Source organism: Sorex fumeus, unplaced genomic scaffold (assembly GCF_029834395.1).
Source record: "Sorex fumeus unplaced genomic scaffold, SorFum_2.1 ptg000063l, whole genome shotgun sequence".
Lineage (NCBI taxonomy): Eukaryota > Metazoa > Chordata > Mammalia > Eulipotyphla > Soricidae > Sorex > Sorex fumeus.
The window spans coordinates 69,286,074-69,309,786 of record NW_026606120.1 but is presented as its reverse complement, the minus strand read 5'-3'; the positions used below and the strand labels follow the sequence as shown (position 1 = coordinate 69,309,786).

General features: G+C 41.0%; 1 protein-coding gene across 3 annotated transcripts in view; it reads right to left on the bottom strand.

The window, feature by feature from the left end:
* Positions 1-23,713, bottom strand: part of MBTD1 (mbt domain containing 1) — a 62,964-nt gene that overhangs the window by 28,109 nt on the left and 11,142 nt on the right. For 2 of the 3 annotated variants that reach the window (XR_008794264.1, XM_056127769.1), the window contains exons 2-5: positions 15,930-16,131; positions 10,329-10,468; positions 8,980-9,094; positions 8,347-8,432 (exon numbers count right to left, since the gene is read on the bottom strand). Coding sequence is in view for 2 of the 3 variants with exons in the window: in XM_056127769.1 (XP_055983744.1) it covers positions 8,347-8,432; positions 8,980-9,094; positions 10,329-10,468; positions 15,930-16,131 (543 nt within the window). In the remaining variant the exon portion in view is untranslated. The remainder of the gene's footprint in view (positions 1-8,346; positions 8,433-8,979; positions 9,095-10,328; positions 10,469-15,929; positions 16,132-23,713) is intronic. The other variant, XM_056127770.1, reaches the window with a different exon arrangement.

Genomic DNA, 23,713 nt, shown 5'->3' with positions numbered 1-23,713 from the left:
GGGAATCCAGAGTTCCCCATATGCAAGGCACCTGCTGTACCACTTGAGACATATCTCTGCCCCCCCAAACCCTCACCCCCAACAAGGACTTAAAAAAATTGTGTGTGTGGGGGAACAGTGGAAAAAAACAATTCATTAGTTTCAAGATAGTGAAAATACAGGTGATGACATTACTGGTCTTTGTAAAGACATTATCAATGAGACACTATATAGTTTATTATAAAATCAAATAAATTGATTTTAATTGTAAATTATTTTTGAATTTCTATTTTGGGGCCGCACCCAGTGATGCTTAGGGGTTACTCCTGGTTCTGTGCTCAGGAATCACTCTGGCAGTGCTCTGGGGACCCTATAGGATGACGGAAATCAAACTCGGTTGACACATGCAAGGGAAGCAACCTATCCACTGTACTCTCTCTCTAGCCTCCAAAAGTCTATAAAATTGTAACTGAAGTATTATTTTAGCTTTTCTATATTGCGTATACATTTGACATTAGCACATTTTTTTTGGAGGTTGTAGCAGGGAGCACAGCTACTTGGCTACCCTCAACCCAAGAACGGTCCGTCTCTCTGGGGAAAGCTTTCAGAGGGACAGATGAATATGGAGAGGTGAGGGAAGGAGGGGACACCCGCCTGGCCAGCCAGACCAGCAGCATCAGCCCTGGCCATCAAAGGGGTGACAGGTCGCGCAGTCAGACTGCCCTCATACCCAATATTAGCATATTGTTTCATACTTTAATTCCTACAAAAATGATTTGCCTAATTTTATGAAAAGAACTTAATAAGAGTACTTTAAGGCTAAATGTTCTGTGTACAAAAGGTCAACAAGAGGGTTCCCTTAGGTTCAAACTTAAATTGAGAAGAAAATAATATATGATTTTAGTATGTAGTGCACCTGAGACTGTACTATAGGTGTATTTAGGAGTTTTTACCAATTCAATTAGATGTGGATAGTTTTTAGGGGTTGTGAAACAGAAACAATGAATTGGTCTCTGCTGTTGGTTCCCAGCAGACAGCTCTTAAAAGCTTCGCAATTTCCTCAAGGATGAGTACTAAAGTTTCTTTGGACCTAGTATTTAGTCTTTGATTGCCAGACACAGTAACAACAAAGTCTCCAATGGAGACATTACTGGGCCCGCTCAAGCAAAATCGATGAACAACGGGAGGGCCTTTACCTTTACCTTACCTTACCCTCACCTCCAAACTCAACCCCCTCCACGTTTTTTTTTTGAGGGGGGGGCATTTTGGGTCAAACCCCTGGTGCTCAGGGATTACTCGACTCTGCACTTGGGGATCACTCTTAGCAGGGCTGGGACGGGGGGAACCACATGAGATGACAGGGATCAAAGCTGGGATGGCCGCATGTGAAGAAAATATCCTACCTTCTGAATGATTTCTGGCTCCAATGATCCTTTATTCATTTATTATTTTATTTTTGCTTTTTGGGTCACACATGGCAATGCACAGGGGTCACTCCTGGCTCTGCACTCAGGAATTACCCCCCAGTAGTGCTTGGGATCACATGGGATGCTGGGAATCAAACCCGGGTTGGCCGTGTGCAAGGCAAATGCCCTACCCACTGTGCTATCGATTCATTATTTTTTTTACTGGATCACCACGAACTACTAGGTTATTCATGACTGTGTTCCCAGCATATAATATTCCAATACCAATCCCTTCACCAGTGTCCACTTCCCTCCACCAATTCTCCCAGTTTCCCTCCCACCTGTCACCCTGCCTCAATGGCAGGAAATTTTCCCAATCCCCACACCCGCTATCCTCTTAAGTAGTGTGATTCACAAGACTGCTAATAGGGTACACGCATTATCACTTTACCTCCTTTCAGCAACGTCTTCCCTGCACCACTGTCACAGTGCTCCCTTCCCTGACCTATCCACCTCCCCACCACACAGAGTGCCAAACTTCCACTGACAACCGGTTCTCAGGCTCTTCATTTCTATAGCCATCGGGCATTTTTTATTCCCCTACTGTATCACTTTATAATGCACATAAAGAGATCGTGCTGTGTCTGTCACTCTCCCTCTGAGTGACTTCACTCAGCAGGACACCCTCCAGATCCATCCATGTACAGCCAATTGCTTGACTTCACCTTCTCTTACAGCTAAGTAGTATTCCGCTGTGTGTACATACTGCAGTTCCTTTATCCTGCCATCTGCTCTTGGATATCTGTGCAGTTTCCAGGTTCTGGCTACAGTGGATAGTGCTGCAATAAATATAGGGGTGCATATTTTTTTCTGCTTTTCTTTTCTTTTTTTTGGTTTTTGGGGTTTATTTGAAGAAAGTAGAAACTGCTTGGCTGTACAGAAACACAATTCCTAGTTCTTGGAGGAATGACCACATTGTTTTCCAAACTGGCTGGACTAGTTGACATTCCCATCAGCAATGAACGAGGGTACCTCTTCCCCACAACACTGGTGGTTTGTTGGTGTTGCTTTTGATGTGCTAGTCTCTCTGGTGTGATCTCCTTGTGAGTTTTTTTTTGGGGGGGCCACAATTCAGCAGCGCTCAGTGCTTATTCCTGGCTCTGTGGTCAGGGACAACTCCTGGTGGGCTCAGGGAACCATATGGGAAAATGGGGATTGAAGCCAGTCGGCAGTGTGCAGGGCAATGCCCTACCCACTGTATTATCATTCTGGCATCTCGTTTTTGATTTGCATTTTCCTGATGTTTAGTGATCCAGTATTTTTTCCATATGTCTTTGGTTATTTATATTTTTTTCTTTGAGGAAGTCTTTGACTTTGAGTAAGTCTTTATCTCTTCTCCCCATTTTTTGATGGAGTTAGAATTTTTTTCTTGTAAAGTTCTACCAGTGCTTTACATACCCTTAATCAGGTGAGTGATGGGAAAATAATTTCTCCCACTCGGTGTCTTTATATTCTGGTCTTTGTAAACTTTGAGCTACAGCAACTTCTTAACTTAATGAAGTTCCATTTGTTTATCTTTGCTTCTACTTTACTGGCTCGTGACACTGTATCCTTAAGGATGCCTCCATAGCTTCAGTATCATGGAGTAGTCTGCTTATATTTTCTTCTATGTAACTTGAATTCAGATCGGATATCAAGGTCTTTAATCCATTTGATTTTTGTACATGGTGTTATAAAGTGGTCTGAGTTCTTTTCATTTTTTAAAATGTGGCTAAACCAGTTTGCCCAGCATCACTTGCTGAAGAGGCTTTCCTTGGTCCATTTCATACTTTTTGTTTTGGAGGGGGGAGGACAGGGAGCAGGGAGGCACCTGGCTGTGCTCAGTAGCTCTTTTACTCCTGGCTCTGTGCTCAGGGCACCATCTGGGATACCGGACTAAACCCTGGTTAGCTGCGTGCAAGGCATGCACTTTACCTGCTGGGCTCCTGCTGTTCTGGCCCTTTATTTCATACTTTTTGTTCCTTTGTCAAAGATTGACTATATACTTAGGAATCTATCTCTGGATTTTCAACTCTATTCCATGATTGGAGTTGTCCGTGCTTACTCTAGCACCACGTTGTTTTAATTATTACCAGCCTGAAATTGTGGAAAGTGATTCCTCCCATTCCTGCCCCCTGTCCCCCCCCACCCCCGACCAAGACTGCTCTGGTTATCGGGAGGGGGAGGTATTGTTTCACATTAATTTCAGGAGAAGTTCTTTCAAATATGTCATGGTTACCCTTACGGAGACAGGCACTAAATCTGTGTAGTGCTTTGGGGAGTACCACCATTTTGGCAATTTTGATCCTCTCAATCCATGAACAGAGGGTATGTTTCGTTGTTCTCTTTCTCACTGACCCTTAACGCAGCGCTTCTGGATCTTTTGGAATTTCGTCAAAAGCTGACAGGAATGCCTTCTGCTATGATGAGGTGACTTGGTGGACTCTGATATAGCTTCAGGTTAAAGGACGACCAGAAAGATTGATTAGACGGCTTAAAATTTTCAGCTCTCCGCCCTATCCACTGGGAAAGGGAGAGGGTTAGAATTTGAGCTGAGGACTGATCATGATGAAGTTGCTACCACAATCCCAGTATAGCATTTAGAGAGCTTCTGGGATGGTGAATAAGAGTAGGTACTGAGTCCTGTATCGAGGGGATATGGAATCTTCATGTTCTTCGCACACACCTTGCTTTATAGGTTTTTACCTGGCTGTTCATTTTTTTTTTTTTTTGCTTTTTGGGTCACACCCACTGACGCTCAGGGGTTATTTCTGGCTCTGCACTCAGGGATTACTCCTGGTGGTGCTTGGGATGCCAGGGATCGAACCGAGGTCGGTCACATGCAAGGCAAACACCCTACCCGCTGTGCTATTGCTCTGGCCCCAGGGCTGTTCATTTTTATCCTTTGAAGTCAGCCAGTTTCCTTCCCTTGAATTTTGTGAGCTGTTCGAGCAAATTGTCAAACCCACAAGGGAATCACGGGAACTGTGACTTAGAGCTATTAGTCATGTACTAGTGAGGACCTAGTGTAGAATTGAATTTAAATTTAATGGAGCTGGTTTATGAGACTTGTTTGAGGTATCTGCTGACACCAGCAGTTTACAATTTGTAAATTAACAATTTGCATTGATAAAACCACATCCAGTGAGCCCTTAGAGGTTTGCAGCGGCGTCAAGGTGTTCAAATCTTCACATCTGCTATCAGAAATTCCGTGTGGTCACATTGAGTAAAGGAGAATTATTTTTCCACATGGCCTTAAATCAAAAACCACATTAGAAAACAAGCTCAAGGGGTGAAGGAGACAGCTCAGAGGGGTAGAGGGCGTGCAATGTTCAATCGCCACAACTATACCCGAGAAAGTAGCCAAAAGTAGCCCCCAGTTATTATTCAGTCACTAAAAATGGTAGTAGGTTTCTTCATTTACAATAGAAAATGAACTAGTTCTCTTGGTAGTCTTTTTGGTTTTTCCTTATTTAGGTTTCTGGGTCACAGCTGGCGGCACTTAAGAGACCACGTAGTGCCAAGGTTGAAATCTGGAACTCCGGCAGGCAACGCCCGAGTTCTAGCCTTCCTGAGCCATCTCTCCAGCCCTGAAGTAGCTCTTTTTCCTTTTGTAGGCTTGGTGGGGAGGGGGTTTGGGCTATATCCTGTGATACTAGGAGCTGAACCAGGAAAGGAGAGGGCAAGGGTTAGGGTCCAAAATTCTGACTATGCCCCCTGGCCTCCCAGACTAAAAGTAATCAGCGCAGCTTCCTCTTATTCTAGATTATGTCCTATATTTATAAAGGAAAAGAACAATTTTGATGCTCTTTTTTGCTTTTTTGTCACACCCAGAGATGCGTAAGGGTTACTCCTGGCTCTGCACTCAGGAATCACTCCTGGCGGTGCTTGGGGTGGGGGGGACCATATGGGATGCTGGGGATTGAACTTGGGTCCGCTGAGTGTGCAAGGCCTTACCTGCTGTACTATCGCTCCGGCCTCTAATTTTGATGCTTGGTCTAAAAAAGTACCATCCAGAAAACTGAAAGTTGTATCAGATACATGATAATAGCAGGGATTTCTAATGATATTTGTGACTTATAATGATAATGTTTCATTTCTAGTGTTAATTATAAAAGATACCAAACACTGTTGTAATTGAGCAGTTAAGTAAAAAAAAAATACCTATGCATAAATATAGCAATTACCAACAAAGAGTCTATAAAATCCTTTATAGAAAACTCATTTCTGGAAGTTTAAGGACAGACTACCAAATAAGAATTCTGAAATTCTGATTTCAGAACTAATGACAATCATATTTAAATGCAGGGAAATGTAAAGCATTCATCTGAAAACATTACTCCAGAAAAGGTGGGGCTACATCTCTTCTCCCAGATGCAGCCAAGGAGTCAAGGTCTGATAACGCTCCCACTCTCAATTCTTGATTCCACCAGAACAGATCTGGTTCCTGTTACACATCAAATCCTTTTTAAAAACATGTTTTTAAAAACCCACAGAAAAAGAAGCAAGGGAGGGCTCCCAGGTGTGCCCCCACTGGGAGAGAAGGCGGATGCAGAGTCTGGAACGCACATCAAGTGTAGAAGGCTGAGGGGACGAGGCAGGATCCCGTGCTCCCAGCTGCTCCTGACAGTAAGGTTCCTAAAGCCAAAGCCACTAATCCTTCTTGAAGAAATAGAAAACGACCCCAGAGAAAAACCCCACAGAGCTAAAACACAAGGACAAATGAGAAATCAGACCCAAATCAAATGGCTTCAAATGAAGACGATGGTTAAGGTGAAAAGACTAGGTTGTTCTAAAATGCACTAAGAAATTAGCAGTTACAAGTCATTTCTGATTTTGGTAAGACGATAAAGAAAGATGAGTGGTATAAAGAGGCACTGGATGACAGATGTCTGCCTCACTTCTCAGTGAGAAAGAGGGTGGTTCTACAGGAACATTATTAATAATACAGTTAAAGCCATCTGCTCTATTCTCTGCTGTAATACATTTTAACCTTGGAAGAAGCAAAGACAAAATAAATTTTATTACAATAGATTTTTTTGGGTAAAAAACTTTAATACAGCATTACTATTCAAAACTAATGGAATACAAAAACTAGGAATACAAAATAGAATTTATTTTGGTATCATAAAAGCTATTTTAAAAATGTGTACACAAAAAAATTGACACGGTTTTTAATATAAAAACAAAAAACTATCAGAATAGAGATAAAGAAAAGGCAGTTTAGAAGTAGACAAACAAATGTTCAGGTATCTGGAATGAAAGCTACTGTGACATAGAACTTAAACTTAATTCTGAGCTTCCTTATGCCAAGAGGAAGTTGAAAAAGGTAGCTATCCTAAGAAAAGTAAATTATAGATTAGCTTTATAGTTCTTCTGAAAGCCCATCTTGTCAGGCACGTCAGCTATCTCCATTAACACCCTTTGTACTTTTTTGTCTTCTGGGCCACAACTGGCTTGGTGCTCAGAGATCCCTTGGTGGTTCTGGGGGGCTATATGTGGTGCTAGGAGAGAACACAGGTCGGCCCTGTGCAAGGGAAAGGCCTTACTTGCTGTTGTGTTTCCTGGCCCCAGAGCCCCACATATGCAAGGCCAAGTGACCTATTGTTGAGCTGTATTTCCGGTCACATGCTGTAATCTCTAACTAAAAGCTACAATCATCAAAATGTTAAGAGTTAAATCAAATTTCATTCATTAATTTCCCAATTCTCTTTTTTGTTATTGGGCCACACCTGGCAGTGGTATCAGGCCAAAATCAGGTCTATACTTAGGGGACCATGGACTGAATCCAAGCCTACTCTTTTATGCAAATTAAGCCTCCCCTGGCTAGTGGAGCTATCTCCTGGGCTCAACTTTATTTTTTTCCCCCCTTCTTTTTTCAGTTTTTGGACCACACCCAGCAATGCTCAGGGGTAACTCCTGGCTCTGTGCTCAGGAATCACTTCTGGTAGTGCTTGGGGGACCATATGGGATGCTGGGGATCGAACCCGGGTCAGCCACATGCAAGGCAAACACCTTCCCCGCAGTGCTATCGCTCCGGCTCGACTGGGATTAATTCTTTTCTTACATACAATAGCAGATACAATCTTTAAGTTAGACTTGCTTAAGAGAAAATTAATCACTAATGACTAGAATCAAAAGGAAAACCTATTACCAACTATACTTTAAACATAACTCTGAATTCTTCAGAAAATTTTCAACCATTTACTTGCTAAAAAGAACATGGAAAGGGTTTTATACAATATCACATGTAATAGTCTACAATACAATGCTACGAATAGTCCTGTTTGGTTTTTGTGATTTTATATTTGGAGACAAAAATAAAACAGAAAGATCCTTCTTTAAAGTTATCAGATCAAATCACAAAGCTTAGGTGACATATAAGATGTCTCCAACAGACAGGCTTGAACCGTGCGGGTCCACTTGTTTTCTTCTACTTGCAAGTTCCACATTCATAAATTCAACCTATCAGATATTGGTCACTCCTAACCACAATTTATGTTAACTATACTGCATTACTGAAATGAGTGGACCGTATTACTAAATTTAATACAAAAACTGGATGAAGCTAGTACTATCGCCTGCTCAAATGATTAATTTCAAAAACTAATTTTTTATGGATACTTATTAATTCCAAATAGCACGGCAAAGCCTGGCAAGCCACCCGTGACGTGTCGATATGCCGAACACAGTAACAAGTCTCATGACAGAGACGTTACTGGGCCCGCTCGAGCAAAATCAATGAACAACGGGAGGACAGTGCTACAGTCCTTTTTAGCATTATTAAGTACAGCACATTACCATTACAATGTATAAATTAAGTGCCTTTGCAGGACAAGATGCTCACTTATTACCGTACCTTCATATTTAAACAATGACTAAGAGCATTTCAATACAAAGTGAAAAATTTTATAATACTCACATGTTTAAAGCATGTAACTGGAGCGGCTGTAAAGCTATTGCTATTGATGTAGTTACCCCAGCTGAAGCCTTCCATAGAGACTGCTGCTGAAACAATAAATTTAGAATTACAATTCTCAAATCTTCTATATTTATAAGCCTACTATTAAAAAATGTTCAATGACATAAACATTTTGGGTTTTGGGCCACACCTGGCGATGCTCAGGGGTTACTACTGGCTTTGGACTCAGAAATTACTCCTGGGGGTACTCGAGGGACCATTTAGGATGTCAGGGATGAAACCTGGCTGGCAGCATGCAAGGCAAATGCCCTACCTGCAGTACTATTGCTTCGGCCCCTCAATTTATAACCTTTTTAAAAATATTATTTGGTTTGGGGGCCATACCTGCTGGTGCTCAGGGCTGACTCCTGGCAGGATCAGGAGACACTATGGGATGCCAGATTCAGAGACAACTATTTTCTTCTGAAGTAATTTACCAAAACCATCAAATCATCAAGAGATCTAGCATCATAATGTACTAACAGGGCTTAAGAAGTGTAGGTGTAAGTAAATAAAAAACAAGCTTTCAATAATTACAACAGAATAGAAGAACAATATAAAATAATTCACCCCTATAATATGCACCAAGATTACCTGCTTTAGTCTTTGCTTGATTTTGCAAGGTAGCTTGATACTGAGCATATGCGGCTAGTTTAGCAACTAAAGGTTGTTTCTGAAGAACTTTTGCTTTCTTTGTTGGAGGCTTACCCTAAAACGAGAAGAGTTAAGTAAATAGGATTCTTTTTCTTCCCCCCACCATACTAAATTGAGTGCATACTGTTCATTCTGCTTAAGTAAACACTGAGGGTTTAGGAAATTATTAAAGCAGAGGGAACATACAACAAATTTTAATATGAGAAATGTTTTCTGGAGTTCTGCTACAATGTAGGTAATCTAATAAAGGTAGCAGAGCTGGCAAAGACTAAAATAGCAATATGCAAATTAATATGTTAATAAAAATTACATCCCTTAAGATGTTAAAATATAGCTGTGGTGGATTCTTGATTTCCTCTTAGACTAGATAAAACCAGCGGTTATTCACTCATGCAGGTTGCCAAGCATTGCAATTTATATAGTAAGAAAAGATAATTTAATGTTTAAAGAGCAAGTGACTGAGGTTTATACCTTTAGTGCTAATCAAAAGGTCAATGACAAAATGATCATGGGTCAAATTCAGTGTGACAAACTGCCATCCATGTGGGTACAGACCACTGCTCAGGATCTTTGGGAACTGTCTATCTGAAATATAGAAATACATCTCAGTGATGTATTTCCTTAATTTGGGGAAATTTAAATAATCCTTTCAGTGCTATGTAATGATCACAATAAGAAGTTAAAGGAGAATAAGAAAAATGTGATCACCCACATAAAATAAGTTACAAAAATCAATTATATAATGCCTTTAAATGAATTGCTCATCTGCTACAATAGCAACAACTTAGTCAAATCTCTGAATGTTTTGCAGGTTATGATGTTTAAAGAAAGATGAGTTTTCTTTTTGTAGAACAAATATTCTCAAAAAGGTTAGTTGGATTAACCAATTATATCTGGTCAAAGTATCAAATGGGTTGCAGTCAAAAGTACAAAACAAAACAATGGGAAAATTATAAGTAAATCATTTCCTCCAAATGTTGAAAACTCATTAAGACAAAAGGGCAAACTTGTTTTGGTTTCTATACATCAACGTGTGTTGGTCTTACTTATATTTGCGGGAAGTTTTAAGTCAATACAGAATTCAGTTTATTTAGGATAGTATGTCTTGTCTGTTACAAAGTTTTAATTTCATTGACTGAACAAATTAAGGCTCATATTATTTCCTAAAAATATGGGGTATGAAAAGCTATCTTGTGATTAGGAAGAGATGTGCAGTGAATTATTATCGAGTGATTGATAAATGGTGAAAGTTACAGAAATAACGGATATAAATAAGAAGGTTTCTGTACCGTTACCTGAAGTCTGGCCAAAATGCTTGCCTTCTTGGAGTTTGACGAGTAACTTCTTGAACACGAAACACTGCAGAAGCGCTTTGTTTTAGAATAGAATGCATCTCGCACACCAACCATCCCACACATTTCACAGGTAGCTAGTCAATAAAACAAAGACTGATTTTATCAAACATATCTTAAAATTAATTTCAATTTAACAGTTTAATATTTAACATTTTTTGCTGTTTTTTTTTTTTTTTGTGGGTCACACCTGGCCATGCTCTGGGTTTACTCCTGCCTCTGCACTCAGGGATCACTCCTATCCAGGCACAGAGGACCATATGCAATCCTGGGGATTGAACTTGTGTCAGCCACATGGCAAGGCAAACGCAATCCCTGCTGTACTATTGCAATGGCCCTGATACATTTAATTTTTAAAAAATTTTATTTTAATGAATCACTGTGAGGTACAGTTACAGACTTATATAAACCTTCATGATTGTTTTAGTCATACAATGTTGAAGCACCCATCCCTCCACCCCCAGCCTCTGTGGCAGGCACATTCCCTCTCACTTGCTCTCTCATTCTGGGTATTATAGTTTGGGAAAAAGGCACTAAGCGGCCATCAGATATATTTAAATTTTATCTAAAGGTTTCAATAAAAGAAGTTTCCTTCTTAGAGTGGAGAGATGACTCAAATCGCTGAAACTTGTATTTTGTATATATGAGGCCTGGATTCAATCTCTTGTACCACATGGTCTCCTGAGATTTGTATTCAGAAGGTCTGAGGTCAATTCCTTTTACCACATGGTCTCCTGAACACTGCCAAGAGTAACCTAGGAGCACCAAGCTGGTAGTCTTCCCAGACACCCAGCACCTGCAGGTATGGTCCCCAAACCAAAAACCAAACAAAATTCTTTCTAGTAGAAAACTTTGGTCACACAAATGATAGAAAAGTCTACACAAAAGTTAGAAGACAGACATGTGATAATGGCTGGGAATCTAGCAGGTCTGAAAGTAGCTCAAAGTCTGAAAATAAGTTCTTCCTTTCTTCTTCCCTCTCACCCTCCCTTCTGTTTGGGGGGCCACATCCAGTGGTACTCAGGGCTTACTCCTGGGAGGCTTTGGAGACCACACGGGGTACAAATCAAATGCCCTACCCTGGTGCTGTACTATGTATGGCTGTAGCCCTGAGGATGTCTTTTTTTTTTTTAAACAAAAGCAGATGTGTTTTTAAGAGATACACTGGACCATGTGCTTTTTTTTTTTTTTGGGTGATGGGGTGGGGTGGGGGTATGTGTGTACTTTTTGGGCAATAAATAGTGGTGTTTGTGGGCTACTCTTGCCTCAGAATTTGGGAGGTCATGTCATGCTGGAAAATCTATGTTCTTTAAAAAAAATCTTTTTTTGGATAATATAGTGATAACTGTACTAATATCCAGCCCTCACGCCCCATTTTTTTTTTTTTTTGGAGAAACTTCAATATGGTTTTCAGTAGCAGCCACAGCCAATTTATAGTCTCACCAAAAGTGTACAAGGATTCCCTTTCCTTTTTCTTTTGGGTCATACCCAGCAGTATGCAGATGTGACTCTTGGCTCTGCTCAGAAGAGACCCCTGGTGCTATTACGAGTACCAGGTATAAAGTTAGGATTGACTGCATGTGAGGCAAGTACCTGATCCCTGTACCAGTTCTTTGGTATCAAGGGCTCCCTTTTATTTTTTAAAATTTTTTGTTTTGGGGGTCACACTGGCTGTTCTTAGGGCTTATTCTACATTCAGGGATCACTCCTGGCGGGGCTTGGAGGACCATATGTGATGCCAGGAATAGAATCTGTGTCAGGCAAGTGCAAGGCAAGCTCCAATCCAAGGCTCCTTTTTCTTTGTTTTGTTTTTGTGCTCTGGATTTACTCCTGGCTCTGCATTCAGGAATCACTGCTGGCAGTGCTCAGGGGACTATATGAGATGCTGGGGATCGAACAAGGGTGGGCTGCACCCTACCCACTGTACTACTGCTCCATTCCCAGGGCTCCATTTTTGCCACTTCACCAACATTTCCCTTTTTCTGTCTTTTCGACATTATCCTTCTTAATAAATCCAAGAAGGTATCTTGCTTTAGTTTTGATTTGCAACTCCTTAATGATTCATAAAACTGGGAATATTTTTTCATGCACCTATTATCCATCTATATGCTTTCTTTGGAAAAACAACTTAAGCTCAGTGCTAAGAGGTCACTAAGGCTACTCTAGTCTTGTCTGATGGTCATCAAGTTGTGGGGTTGAAACCAAGGGCTTTACCATACTAAGCATACGCTCTGCCACCCAAGCTGTCTAGATTCCCCGCACATTTTCATTTTTTATGTTTTTGTTTTTTTTGAAGCGTAACAGTTTTGGAAGTTTTGAGGAAGGGGCGGGGAGAGAATCAGAGAGAAAGAAGAGCTGAGAGAGAGAACAGAAAGAGAAGTACATTTTTATTTGAAATTTAATTTTTCGTTTGTTTATGGGCCATACCCAACAGTTTTTGGGAACTATTCCTAGCTCAGTGTTTATTTACCCCCCTGTGGGTGATTAAACCCAGACCTCCTGCATGCAATGGATGTGCTTAGTTCATTGTGGTATTTTCTTAATCCCATTAAAAAAAATATTTTTGCGTGGTGGTATTTTCAATCTCTTTAGATTTTTCCTCCTGTGTGAGTCTCACACATGTAATTCCTTGGCTCTGTTTTTTAGCCATACTGCGGGGTGGGGGTGGGGGGGAGAACATCATCCCACCTTTTCTGACAACACAGATAAGCCTGGAGCGCATTATGCTAAGTGAAAATTATGCTAAATTAATCAGACATAAAAAGACATATTATTTGGTTATCAGTTACACGTTGAAGCTTACAAAAAAAAATTTCAGAGATTACCCCTTGTAGTACTCAGAGGACCACCTGAGGTACTAGGGATTGAACCTGGGTCAACCACATGCAAGGCAAGAGCTCTACCTGCTGTACTATCTGGCCCCAATGTATCTTCTGGCCAAATTATCATTCGTTATGCACAGTGGGTAAGCGTTTGCCTTACATGTAGCCTATATGGCCAATCCGGGTTCAATTCCTCTGCTCCTCTAAGAGAGCTCGGCAAGCTACCGAGAGTATCTTGCCCACACGGCAAAGCCTGGCAAGCTCCCTGTGATGTATTCAATATGCCAAAAACAGAAACAAGTTTCACAATTTGTCGTGAGACATTACTGGTGCCCGCTCAAGCAAATCGATGAACAATGGGAGGACAGTGCTACAGTGCTGTTTTAAAAATAACATTTTTCACTCTTCTCTTAATAAAGTTGGGTGAAAAAAAAAAGATAAACAGTTGGGTCAGGTGCACACAGAGATGATACAGATGTCAAGACACTTGTCTTGCACTCAGCTGACTCTGGGGTTTGATTTCCAACACTACATATGGTCCCCTTGGCACAGCCAGGACTGATCCATGAGCAGAGCCAGGAGTAAGTCCTGAGCATCGCAAGCTGTGGTCCAAAAGCCAAAGCCAAAATAACAAAAAAGATGAACAGAAACTAAGAATAAACCACTACTGGGCATCAATTCTTCATCTTGTCATTTGTATTTGAAAAATCATGAAAGATTTCAGGTAAATAAAGGGGTGATTACAGGGAGAAAACCTGGAATGATTTTCTATTGTGAAAATTTTATTTTCTGTCGTGCCAGGGATCAAACCTGGGGTTTGTACAAACACAAGACACAGAAAATAACTCCTGAGAATAGGATGTAAGCTGATCAGGAAAGAGTCTATTCTATACTGTCCATGTCTCTCTGGCCCAAGCACAGAATTTTGTACTGAATTGTACTATTCGTATTATGTTTGTGTTACAGCTGTTGGTGCTTGGGGGAATACTCCCAGTGATGCTTGGTGGAGCATGCAGTGATGGGATTGAACCCAATACTCTCCAGATCCAATTTGTTACAAAGATTATCTAATTAATGAATTTATGTCTATAGTCGTCTTATTTTATTTATTTTTTTAAAGAAGTTTATTGGACCACCGTGAGATAGTTACAAACTTGCATGACTGCATTTCAAACAATGTTCGAGCACCCATCCCTCTACCAGTGCACATTTTCCACCTCCAATGTTCCCAGTGTCCCACCCTCCACTCCCACCTCACCCCACTCCCTGCCTCTGTGGCAGGTTATCTTACTTGCTTTCTAATTTTGAGCATTATGATTTGCAATACAGATACTAAGAGGTCATCATGTTTGGTCCTTGGTTTACTTTCAGATAGTCAGTCTAATACTCTTGTTTTCCTTTTGTTCTATTTGCTTTTCTCCAGAAAGTGGTAAGTAGTAAAAATAAAAGAGATCAAGCACAAATCCAGTGACCTCATTAAACACTATGAATTTTAGCAGTCTTGAAACTGATCTTTAAAAATTATTTTTTTTCCCCGCACATAACTCCAATAACCATGCCCATCACCAATGCACCCAACTCCATCCTCCAAGAACTCTAACACACCTTCATTTCATTTTTCAAAAATTGAGTTTAAAAAAAAAAAACAAACTGAATTACAGTGAGATAGTTACAAAGTTGTTCACGATTGGGTGTGAGTCACATAATGTTCCAACACTGGTTTCTTCACCAATGTATATTTCCCACCACCAGTGTCACCAATTTCCTCCCCATTCCCCCACCCCTGGCCTCTATGGCAGGCAGTTTTCTTCTCTCTTCTCTCTCCTCTTTCCTCTCTCTCCTCCCTCCTTCCCCCCCTTCTCCTTTTGGGCTCTATGGTTTGCAATACAGATACTGACAGGTTACCAGGTATATCTCTTTACCTACTTTCAACACTCAGTTCCTGTCCAAAATATTCATTTTCAACTATTATCATACTGGTCCCTTCTCTATCCTAACTGCTCTTTGACCTCCCTCCCGACCCCCCCTTCACTTGGAGTAATCCATTAAAATGCTACAAAAAAGTTTTACTTAGGGGAAAATATGTGAAAATTGTTGTATCTCACCTTGGAACCATTGAGTCCCTGTATAAGAGATCACTAACATATTGTTACATGTTGAACCTTGTGTGCTAATGTATGTACACACACACACACACACACACACACACACAATTTTATCAAGATCAGGTTCCCTTCCACTTTATACCCATCCAATGTGGTATGTTACTCTTGGTATACCAGTTGCATAAAGTATGAGATGTCACGTGGCTGTGACAGCGGTTGCACACTCCAGGAATTCTAAAATTTTAAATAAGGTGCTAGAACTGGGGTTGAATTTTTAATTGGATGCTGACTTCAGGGTCCTGAGGCATCTCTGCAGTGTATATACTCTTCCAAGATTTGTGAGTCTCTGGATCATGGCTGTTAATGAGCTTATATGGCACCCAGAGGCAGTTCGTGGGCATGACTGCCAGGGATCTGGAAGCACAGGGAGATGAGGGAAAGGGGCCCGTCCCTGACTCTGTGTGAGCCTGGGACACTCTTGTGGAAAGCTTCCAATCATTCATCATTCTTTAAAAATTTTAAGGAAGAAAAATTCCATTTCTTCCTTAACCAGAATACAACCATGTCCTAAAGCTTCAAGAACAGAACTGTTAAATGGTAAAGATACTTACCCATGCCGGATTTACCATCTGGGTATGTGTAGACTTGTCCATTGTTTTTGATAATTGGGAGATTAGAAGGTAAAGGAGCAACTTCTTCTTCACTCTCTTCAGAGCTGGAGCTGCTACTTGTGTCCTCACTGCAGCTATCATAACCGTCAAACATCCCGAATGAGTCTCGTCTCTTCCTTTCAGATTGTGAAGAATGTTCAGTCTTTAAAAGTAGAAGAAATTAATAATGCATGACAATGAATGCAATTTGGGCAAGTGAGGCTCATAATAATGAAAATCTGTGTCAACAGGGCACCCTCTTCTATGAGGCATGACTCTATTAAATACCATGCTGCCTCATCAGATTGATAAGAATGATGGGCGGGCCCAGGGTGCACACTGTGTATCTAGCTCTGGGTTAGATTCCTGCACCATAAAGATACCTATGCACCTGTGGCTGTGACCCCTCCCCAAACTACAAAAAGAAAGCAGATAATCATCATACCATTCAAATTTTGCCATAAACCAGGTATATTATTTTTCTCTAAAAAAGATCAGAGCAGATGATATTGTTTTAAAAAATGTGGCAAAATACACATAGCAGATGACTTATTTTCAGGCTATAATCAGATATGAAGGGGTTACCTTATTGGTGTGAGGAGAGGAGCATGTGTATTTGGGAATCACGTGTGGTTGAGGGAATAAAATCCAGGGCCTCATACATGCAAGGCAATTTATAGCATTCATGATTTTAAAAAAATCACTAAGAGTGTGAGATTGAGAATTAAAAAATTTTGAGATCAATTTAAGAGACTGAAAAAATTACACAATGACATTTCTATGTAATCCTCTATTTTCCTCTGACATGAACAATGGCTAAAAAAATCCCCCAAGTCCAGTTATAAGACCAAAGAGATAGGCAGGGTTAAGGCACAGTGCATCCTTCCAACCCTAGTTCTAAACCCTGGTCTCAACTAAGGGTCCCTGAGTACTACCAGGGAAGAGCCAGGAGTAGCGTCTGAGCACTGCCAGATGTGGCTCAAAAGAACAAAACCCAGGTCTTCTCTCTCCTTCTTGACCACACCCAGCAATGCTCAGAAATGAGTTATTGTGATCGTGGTGTTCAGGGGACCATATGTGGTTTTGGAGACTGAACCTGGGTCTCTGACAAGTAAAGCATGCACTCAGCTCAATGAGGCATCTGTCCAGTCCCTGTCTATATTTTTGTTTTGGGGCCACTCCCAGCTCTGCTCAGGGATTATTTCTGGGTCTGTGCTCAGGGATCATGCCTGGTGGAACTCAGTGGACCACAGGTGCTGGGGCTCAAACGCAAGTTGGTCACGTGCAAGGTAGGAACCCTGCCCACTTAACTATTTTTCTGGCCCCCCTTGTCTGTCTTCATTACCCATCTTATTTAGCAGATTTGTTTCTAATAACTGAATAGCTGATTTCACTTATTATATAAAAAAATGAAAATCGTCTGCCTCCAAAATCCTTCAAGAAAATCAATGAAATGACAAGGTAATTTCAAAAGAAAATTTTGAAAAAGTTCAAAGGCAAAGCACAGAAAATGGGAAGTCCCTATTTAGGAAAATATGGTGAAACAAACACAGAATTCTGAAAGAACTAGGTGTGAGACTCAGCTTTGTGGCACTAATTAGTTGTGATGCTGGTCAAGTGTTTGTCTTCAAGGTCACTACAAGCATTTGTGTATAACAAGGAAACAGGCTACAGACTGACAGTGATGTACAGAGCAGACAATAACCACAGTTCTCACAGAGGTTATAATCTACAGGTGAGAGAAATTCAAGCAAGGCCATGTGATGACAAGAACCAAGCAGGGATAATCAACTGAGATTCAGAGGTCAGCAAAGACTTAAAAAAGGTGAGCCTGTGGACAAAAATGGCTGATACTGGAATGTTTTACAATGCTAGACTACACTCACACACTGAAAGGCCAGTTAGAGTGAGACTATGCTTGCCACTGTGAGAGATATGAGAGATGAGGTCAGACAAGGATCTAGTGGTCAGGTGATGAAGGGATCTGAAGACCTGGGTTCCTGGAGCAACTCCCCTTTCCCCTGATGGCAATGGAAAGGAATTTCCCTTTCATATATTACTGGGGGCTTGGGGGTTGTGTGTGCCTAGAATACAAACTTAATTCTAAGATCTTATAAATTCATACAGTCCACCTCCAGGCAAATATATATGTACTTTTATAAATTCACAGTTCTTATATATTCTGTATATAAGTAGGTCTACAGCCTGCTGGATGAGAAGTTATTGAATATTCATTAACTCTTAAATGTCAGCACAGAATATCTTTGTGTGTGGGTGTGTGGGGTGGGGCAGGGAGGGGACTAGGTCACTGACAGCTGTGCTCAGGGGATTGTATTTGGGGCAGGGGAATAAACTCTGGGCAGCTGCACAGAAGGCAAGCATCTGACCCGCTGTACTTTATCTCTGGACCCAGCACAGAATACCTGCTTGTCAGAGATCTTACCCTAAAATTTCAAAAGCCTGTTTACATTAAAAAAAAAAGTATTATAGTATAAAATGTTTCAAAAGTTTTCCTTTCTTCAAAAGTTTCCCTTAGCCTTTACTATGCTGATAATTATTTATGTAGTATTTTCCAAAACCACTTCAAAAGGACTAATGATCAAGATAAGGTCCTGAGTAGATGAAGATGATGTATGTCTCTTGTTAAGTGACTGTGGATACCCTTCCCTCTACTGTATGGCTCCCAAATGATTTGGTAAATTTATTCAAATGATTGGGATTGGAAAGTCAGTATAGTGGGTAGGGTACGTGCCCTGCATGCAGCTGACCAGGGTTCCATCCTGGCATCCCATATGGTCACGAATGATTCCTGAGTGCAGAGCCAGGAGTAACCCCTGAGCAGTAAAGCCACAAAACAACAAAAACCCAAATGGCCCTTGGCATAAGAAGATTTCTCTACCTGATCTAGTGAAATGCTCTTTGATCGTCATACATCCATTTCCATACATCCAGTGCACACATAGCTATTATTCCACTATACAACACACGGGGTAAGAAAGCCTAAAATGCAGCCAATCCAGCTTCTATTGGCCCAAATACGGAAGGCATGAATAGTGTGACATACATACATAATCTAGGGCACAACAGTTAGGAAGCTGTATTCCTGGGAAATATTTTCCTGAACTGCTTTTCCTTAGGGATGGAAGCCAGGTCTCCTGCATGCAAAGCATATGCTCCAATCCTTTGAGCTCTCTTTCTGCCCTCCACCCCCACCCTTCTTAGATAGAATACTAGTAATATATAAACATTCTGGAAGTGGGAACTCCTTTTGAGATTTTGTGATCACAGGCTTGACTTCCTGAGTATGCCTGAGATTATAATTTACCCTAGATGGTCAGAAAATCTGAAGGTCAATAAATTAGAGACCACGAATGTGGCATAGTGGTAACAGGCCCTAGGTTTGATTCACACACACACACACACACACACACACACACACACACACACACAGAGAGAGAGAGAGAATTATAAGTAGTTTTAGGAAACCTGACACCCAGCAAAAACAATTCTACAGCAGAGAAATAGTACAAGGATAAAGGTGCATGTTTTATATCTGGCTGACCCAGTTTGATCCCTGGTACCATAAAGCCCCCTGAACACTGTCTGATGTGGTGGCCAAGCACTGCCACAGGGATGGAGGAGCAATGTGTCCTGGGCTCTTTTGACCAAGAATTAATGGGAGATGCCTCCAATCCTCCAAAACAAAGCAAAAAAGCCCCAACACCAAAATAAAAGCAATTCTAAACAGGACATACCTATAGGCTGCAGGTTTAGGCTATTCAGTGCTCCTATCCTTTACTATTATAGTAGTTTTCTTGGTTACAATTGGCAGCAAACAGGGCTTATTCCTGGTCATGCTCGGAGGGCCATATGTGGTGCTGGCAATCAAAGTGGGGTTGGCCATATGCCAGTCAAGCAACTTAACCCTAGTCCTATCTCTCTAGACAGTTTTTATTTTAGTTACAGAAGCATTACACTCACAATGCTACAAATCAAGTTAAAAAATTTGGGCTTGCTCTTCAAGTCATTGTTCTCACTCGAACACTTATCTACTCCACTTGTCTTAATTCTTGCTTATTTGCACTCTAGAGAAGCCTGTATTCTCCCAAATATGTACTTCCTTCTTTCTTTCCACTTATCTTTCTAAATAAATTTCAACAAATTTTTGCTTCACTAAAAAAAAAGTTTAAAGTTCCTTGTAGGTTTTTTTTGCTCTTTTGGGTCACACCCGACGATGCTCAGGGGTTACTCCTGGCTTTGCACTCAGGAATTACTCCTGGCGGTGCTCAGGGGACCATATGGGATGCTGGGAATTGAACCGAGGATGGCGGCAACACGCAGGCAAACACCCTACCTGCTGTGCTATCGCTCCAGCCCCAACAGTTCTTTAAATTGAGGGAGTAGCACTGTCCACTGTTCTCCCATTGTTCATCAATTTGCTAGAGCGGGCCCAGTAACATCTTCATCGTGAGACTTCTTGTGTTTGTCATATCGAATACGTCACGGGTTGCTTACCAGGTTTTTCCGTGCATGCGAGATAACTCTCGGTAGCTTGCCGGGCTCTCCAAGAAGGGCAGAGGAATCGAACACGGCTCGGCCGGGCCAGCCGTGTGCAAGGCAAACACCCTACTGCTGTGCTATCACTCCTGAGTTAGTTTTAAAACTATACTTTTTTTTTTTTGGCCACTGACATGCTCAGATCACTTGCAGGGCTGGGAATTGAACTGAAGACACCTGCATGCAAATGACTTAGCCCCTGTACTATGCGAATTATTTCCCCTGCTTCCTTCAATGCGGTTATGCTACTCTATTATTATTATTATTTTTTGCTACTCAATTTAAATAAACTGACTTTGAATTACTTTTGGTTTTAGCCTCCCCAACCACTCTCACCGATTTTTCACTTTGGGGACTAGCAGATCACTCTGCTTTCAAACATCAAGAATAGAACCAAGAGGAAAACCAGTAGGCAAATGCCATCATTCCCTTTGTCTTCCTACACTCTTGTAAGGTAGAGGAATCCAACTTTGCTTTCTGGTCTACTTTTTTGCACATAAATCTTGTTAAAGGGGGAGCCAGAGAGATAGTACAGTGGGTAGGGCGTTTGCCTTGCACGCGGCCAACCTGGGTTCAATCCCTAGCATCCCATATGGTCCCCCAAGTAGTGTCAGGAGTTAATTTCTGAGTGCAGAGCCAGGAGTAAACCCTGAGCATTGCTGGGTGTGACCCAAAAAGAAAAAAAAATCTTGTTAAAGGTAAGCATATATGTGTGTGTGTGTGTGTGTGTGTATTTTATGGTAAAGTTTGTATTTAGGATTAGCCAGCTGGACCATTTAGATGATCTCAATTTTGTTAGCAACATCAAGGCGTCAGTCAGGAGCCAGCCACACAGATGCCTTTTTCTATCAGGCCTAAACAGGGTATTGGCCCTTGTCGTATCAATGTCACAAAGCTTCTTCACTGCCTGTTTAATTTGGTACTTGTTGGACTTGACATCCACAATGTTCTATGTTCTTCATGACTGACTTAGTGGTCAGAGAGAACGTGATGATGGTGTAATGGTAGACCTTATTTCTCCTGGGGTGTTCTTCTGAGAATATTTGGGCTGCTTCTCAGACACAGCATTTTGGGTCTTTGGAAAGTGGGTGACTTGCAGATCTTCTTTTTGTGGCTGTGGACACCTTTCAGCATTGCCTTCTTGGCCTTGAAAGCTTTGACTTCAACTGTGAGCAGGGCAGGGGCTTCTTTCTTGGCTTTCGACACTATCTTCATAAAAAGGATTAGAAATATTTTTTTCTTTTTCACAAAAGGTCACACATATCTCTGTACCTCCTTTGCTGTTTTTGTGTTCTGTGGGATGTCCACATCTGACAGTGCTCAGGGATTATTCCTGGCTCTGCAGTCAGGATCACTCTTGGTGGTGCTCAGAGGATCATACGGGATGTCATGGATCAAACCTGGGTTGGCCACATGCCCTACCCAATTTACTATTGCTCTGGCCACATGCTTTTAATTTTTTAAGGCATGTATCCTGAAATTTTGGGCCTCAATGTTCAGGGGACCAGATAAGGTACTGGAGATCTAACTAGGTTAGGCTACACATAAGGCAAGTGCCTTAAGCCCTGTACTTTTTGCTTTATTAATTCTGTACTGGGTATTAGAAAAGAATTCCGTTTCAGTACCTAGCACACTACTATATTATTTATTCTGCAAATTTTCCTGGACACCAGTTTTGTAATTAAAAATGCACCTGCAATATATGAACATATGCACATCCATTTTAACTGAGATTTACCTACAGTCTACTCTCAAGTGGGATGCAAAGTAGATGGAAGACTGTAAATACAACTTTTTTAGGTATACTAAATCCCTCTCTACAGAAATTTTATCATTTGCATTTTAATCAAGACTCAGAATGTTATAATGCACTAAGTTAAAATGTATGCTGGGATGCGGATGATAGCTTGGTGATGCAGCATACTGGTGTTAGAAGTGTGTGATCATGAGTTCAGTTCCTGTTGATGCCATATGCCGATGACACATGCCCCAAGCATGATCCATATAGCCCCTCTCTGCCATCCAGTTCCTACCACTGCAAGCTATTTCTGGCTGTATTGCCATCAGATGTGTGTGATGACAATTAAGTGGGTACAATTCCCAGTGAGCACTGCAATTAAAGTACGTGTGAGCATCATCACCAGAAAGCATGACTCCAGGTGAGTTCACACACACAACTAATGTGTGTGAACCCTGAAAACACATGATCAAATACCACACCAAGTTGTGTGTGACTCCCCATAACTACCAACGGGTCATACCTCATCAACAATTCTTTCGTATCACTTTGGCATAGTGTGTATTATGTAGTACACACTATGTGAATGCTTTGCTTACTTTTTCCCTTGCCAGTAGGGTCTACCGCAGGCAAAGAATGAATGAACTCAATTCATCAAGCCATCTCTCTAGCCCTAATTTTTATTATTTTTTAAAAAGGATGACTCATCCAGAAGATGCCTGGCTCAGCTGTGTGGGTCAGGGGTTTGATGTTGGGAGCAACCAGGGCTGTACCCATCAAGAACTTGGGGGCAACAAGGGCTATGCCAAGAAGTACTGGGAAGGAGGGTGGGGAAGAGGAGTTGAACCTGATGCTGGAGACTAATTCTGGGTTTCACACGTACTAAGCATGTGCTTCACCCCTGTTGAACTTCCCAATCTCCTATGTAATTTTTCCCTTTATTCGCCTTGTTTTGTTTTCGGATGTTCTATATCTTCCAAGTAGTCAAACCAGGCATCAGCATTATTTTCTTCCCATTTTTTCTTTCCCATCCTGTGTTTTTAGTTGCTCTCTACTTTGTTAGAAAGGAAACACTTTACATATGGTTGCTGTAAATTTTCTTGTTATTTTTGATTTGTATTTTTTCTTTATTCTGCATCTGACTTGCTTTGTATGCTAGTTTTGAGAAATTTAATACCAGTCTATAGTTCTCATATATATTTTATCCTTTTGACTGGAGGTCCTGAGAATATTTTTGTATCTCTGAAGTCCTACAGTTATATGCTGGAGTTTACCTTTTGACATAAACATTGATGCATTTGATTCATTCTTACTATTTCCACAATTTTCTTGGGTTGGTTAAAATTGTATTACCATGTTTTATTTTTCTATTCTTTTCCCTTCTGGAAGGATACTAATTACACAATGGGCCTTCAGATTCAGCTTCCACTTAAGTTCAATTAAAATTTAA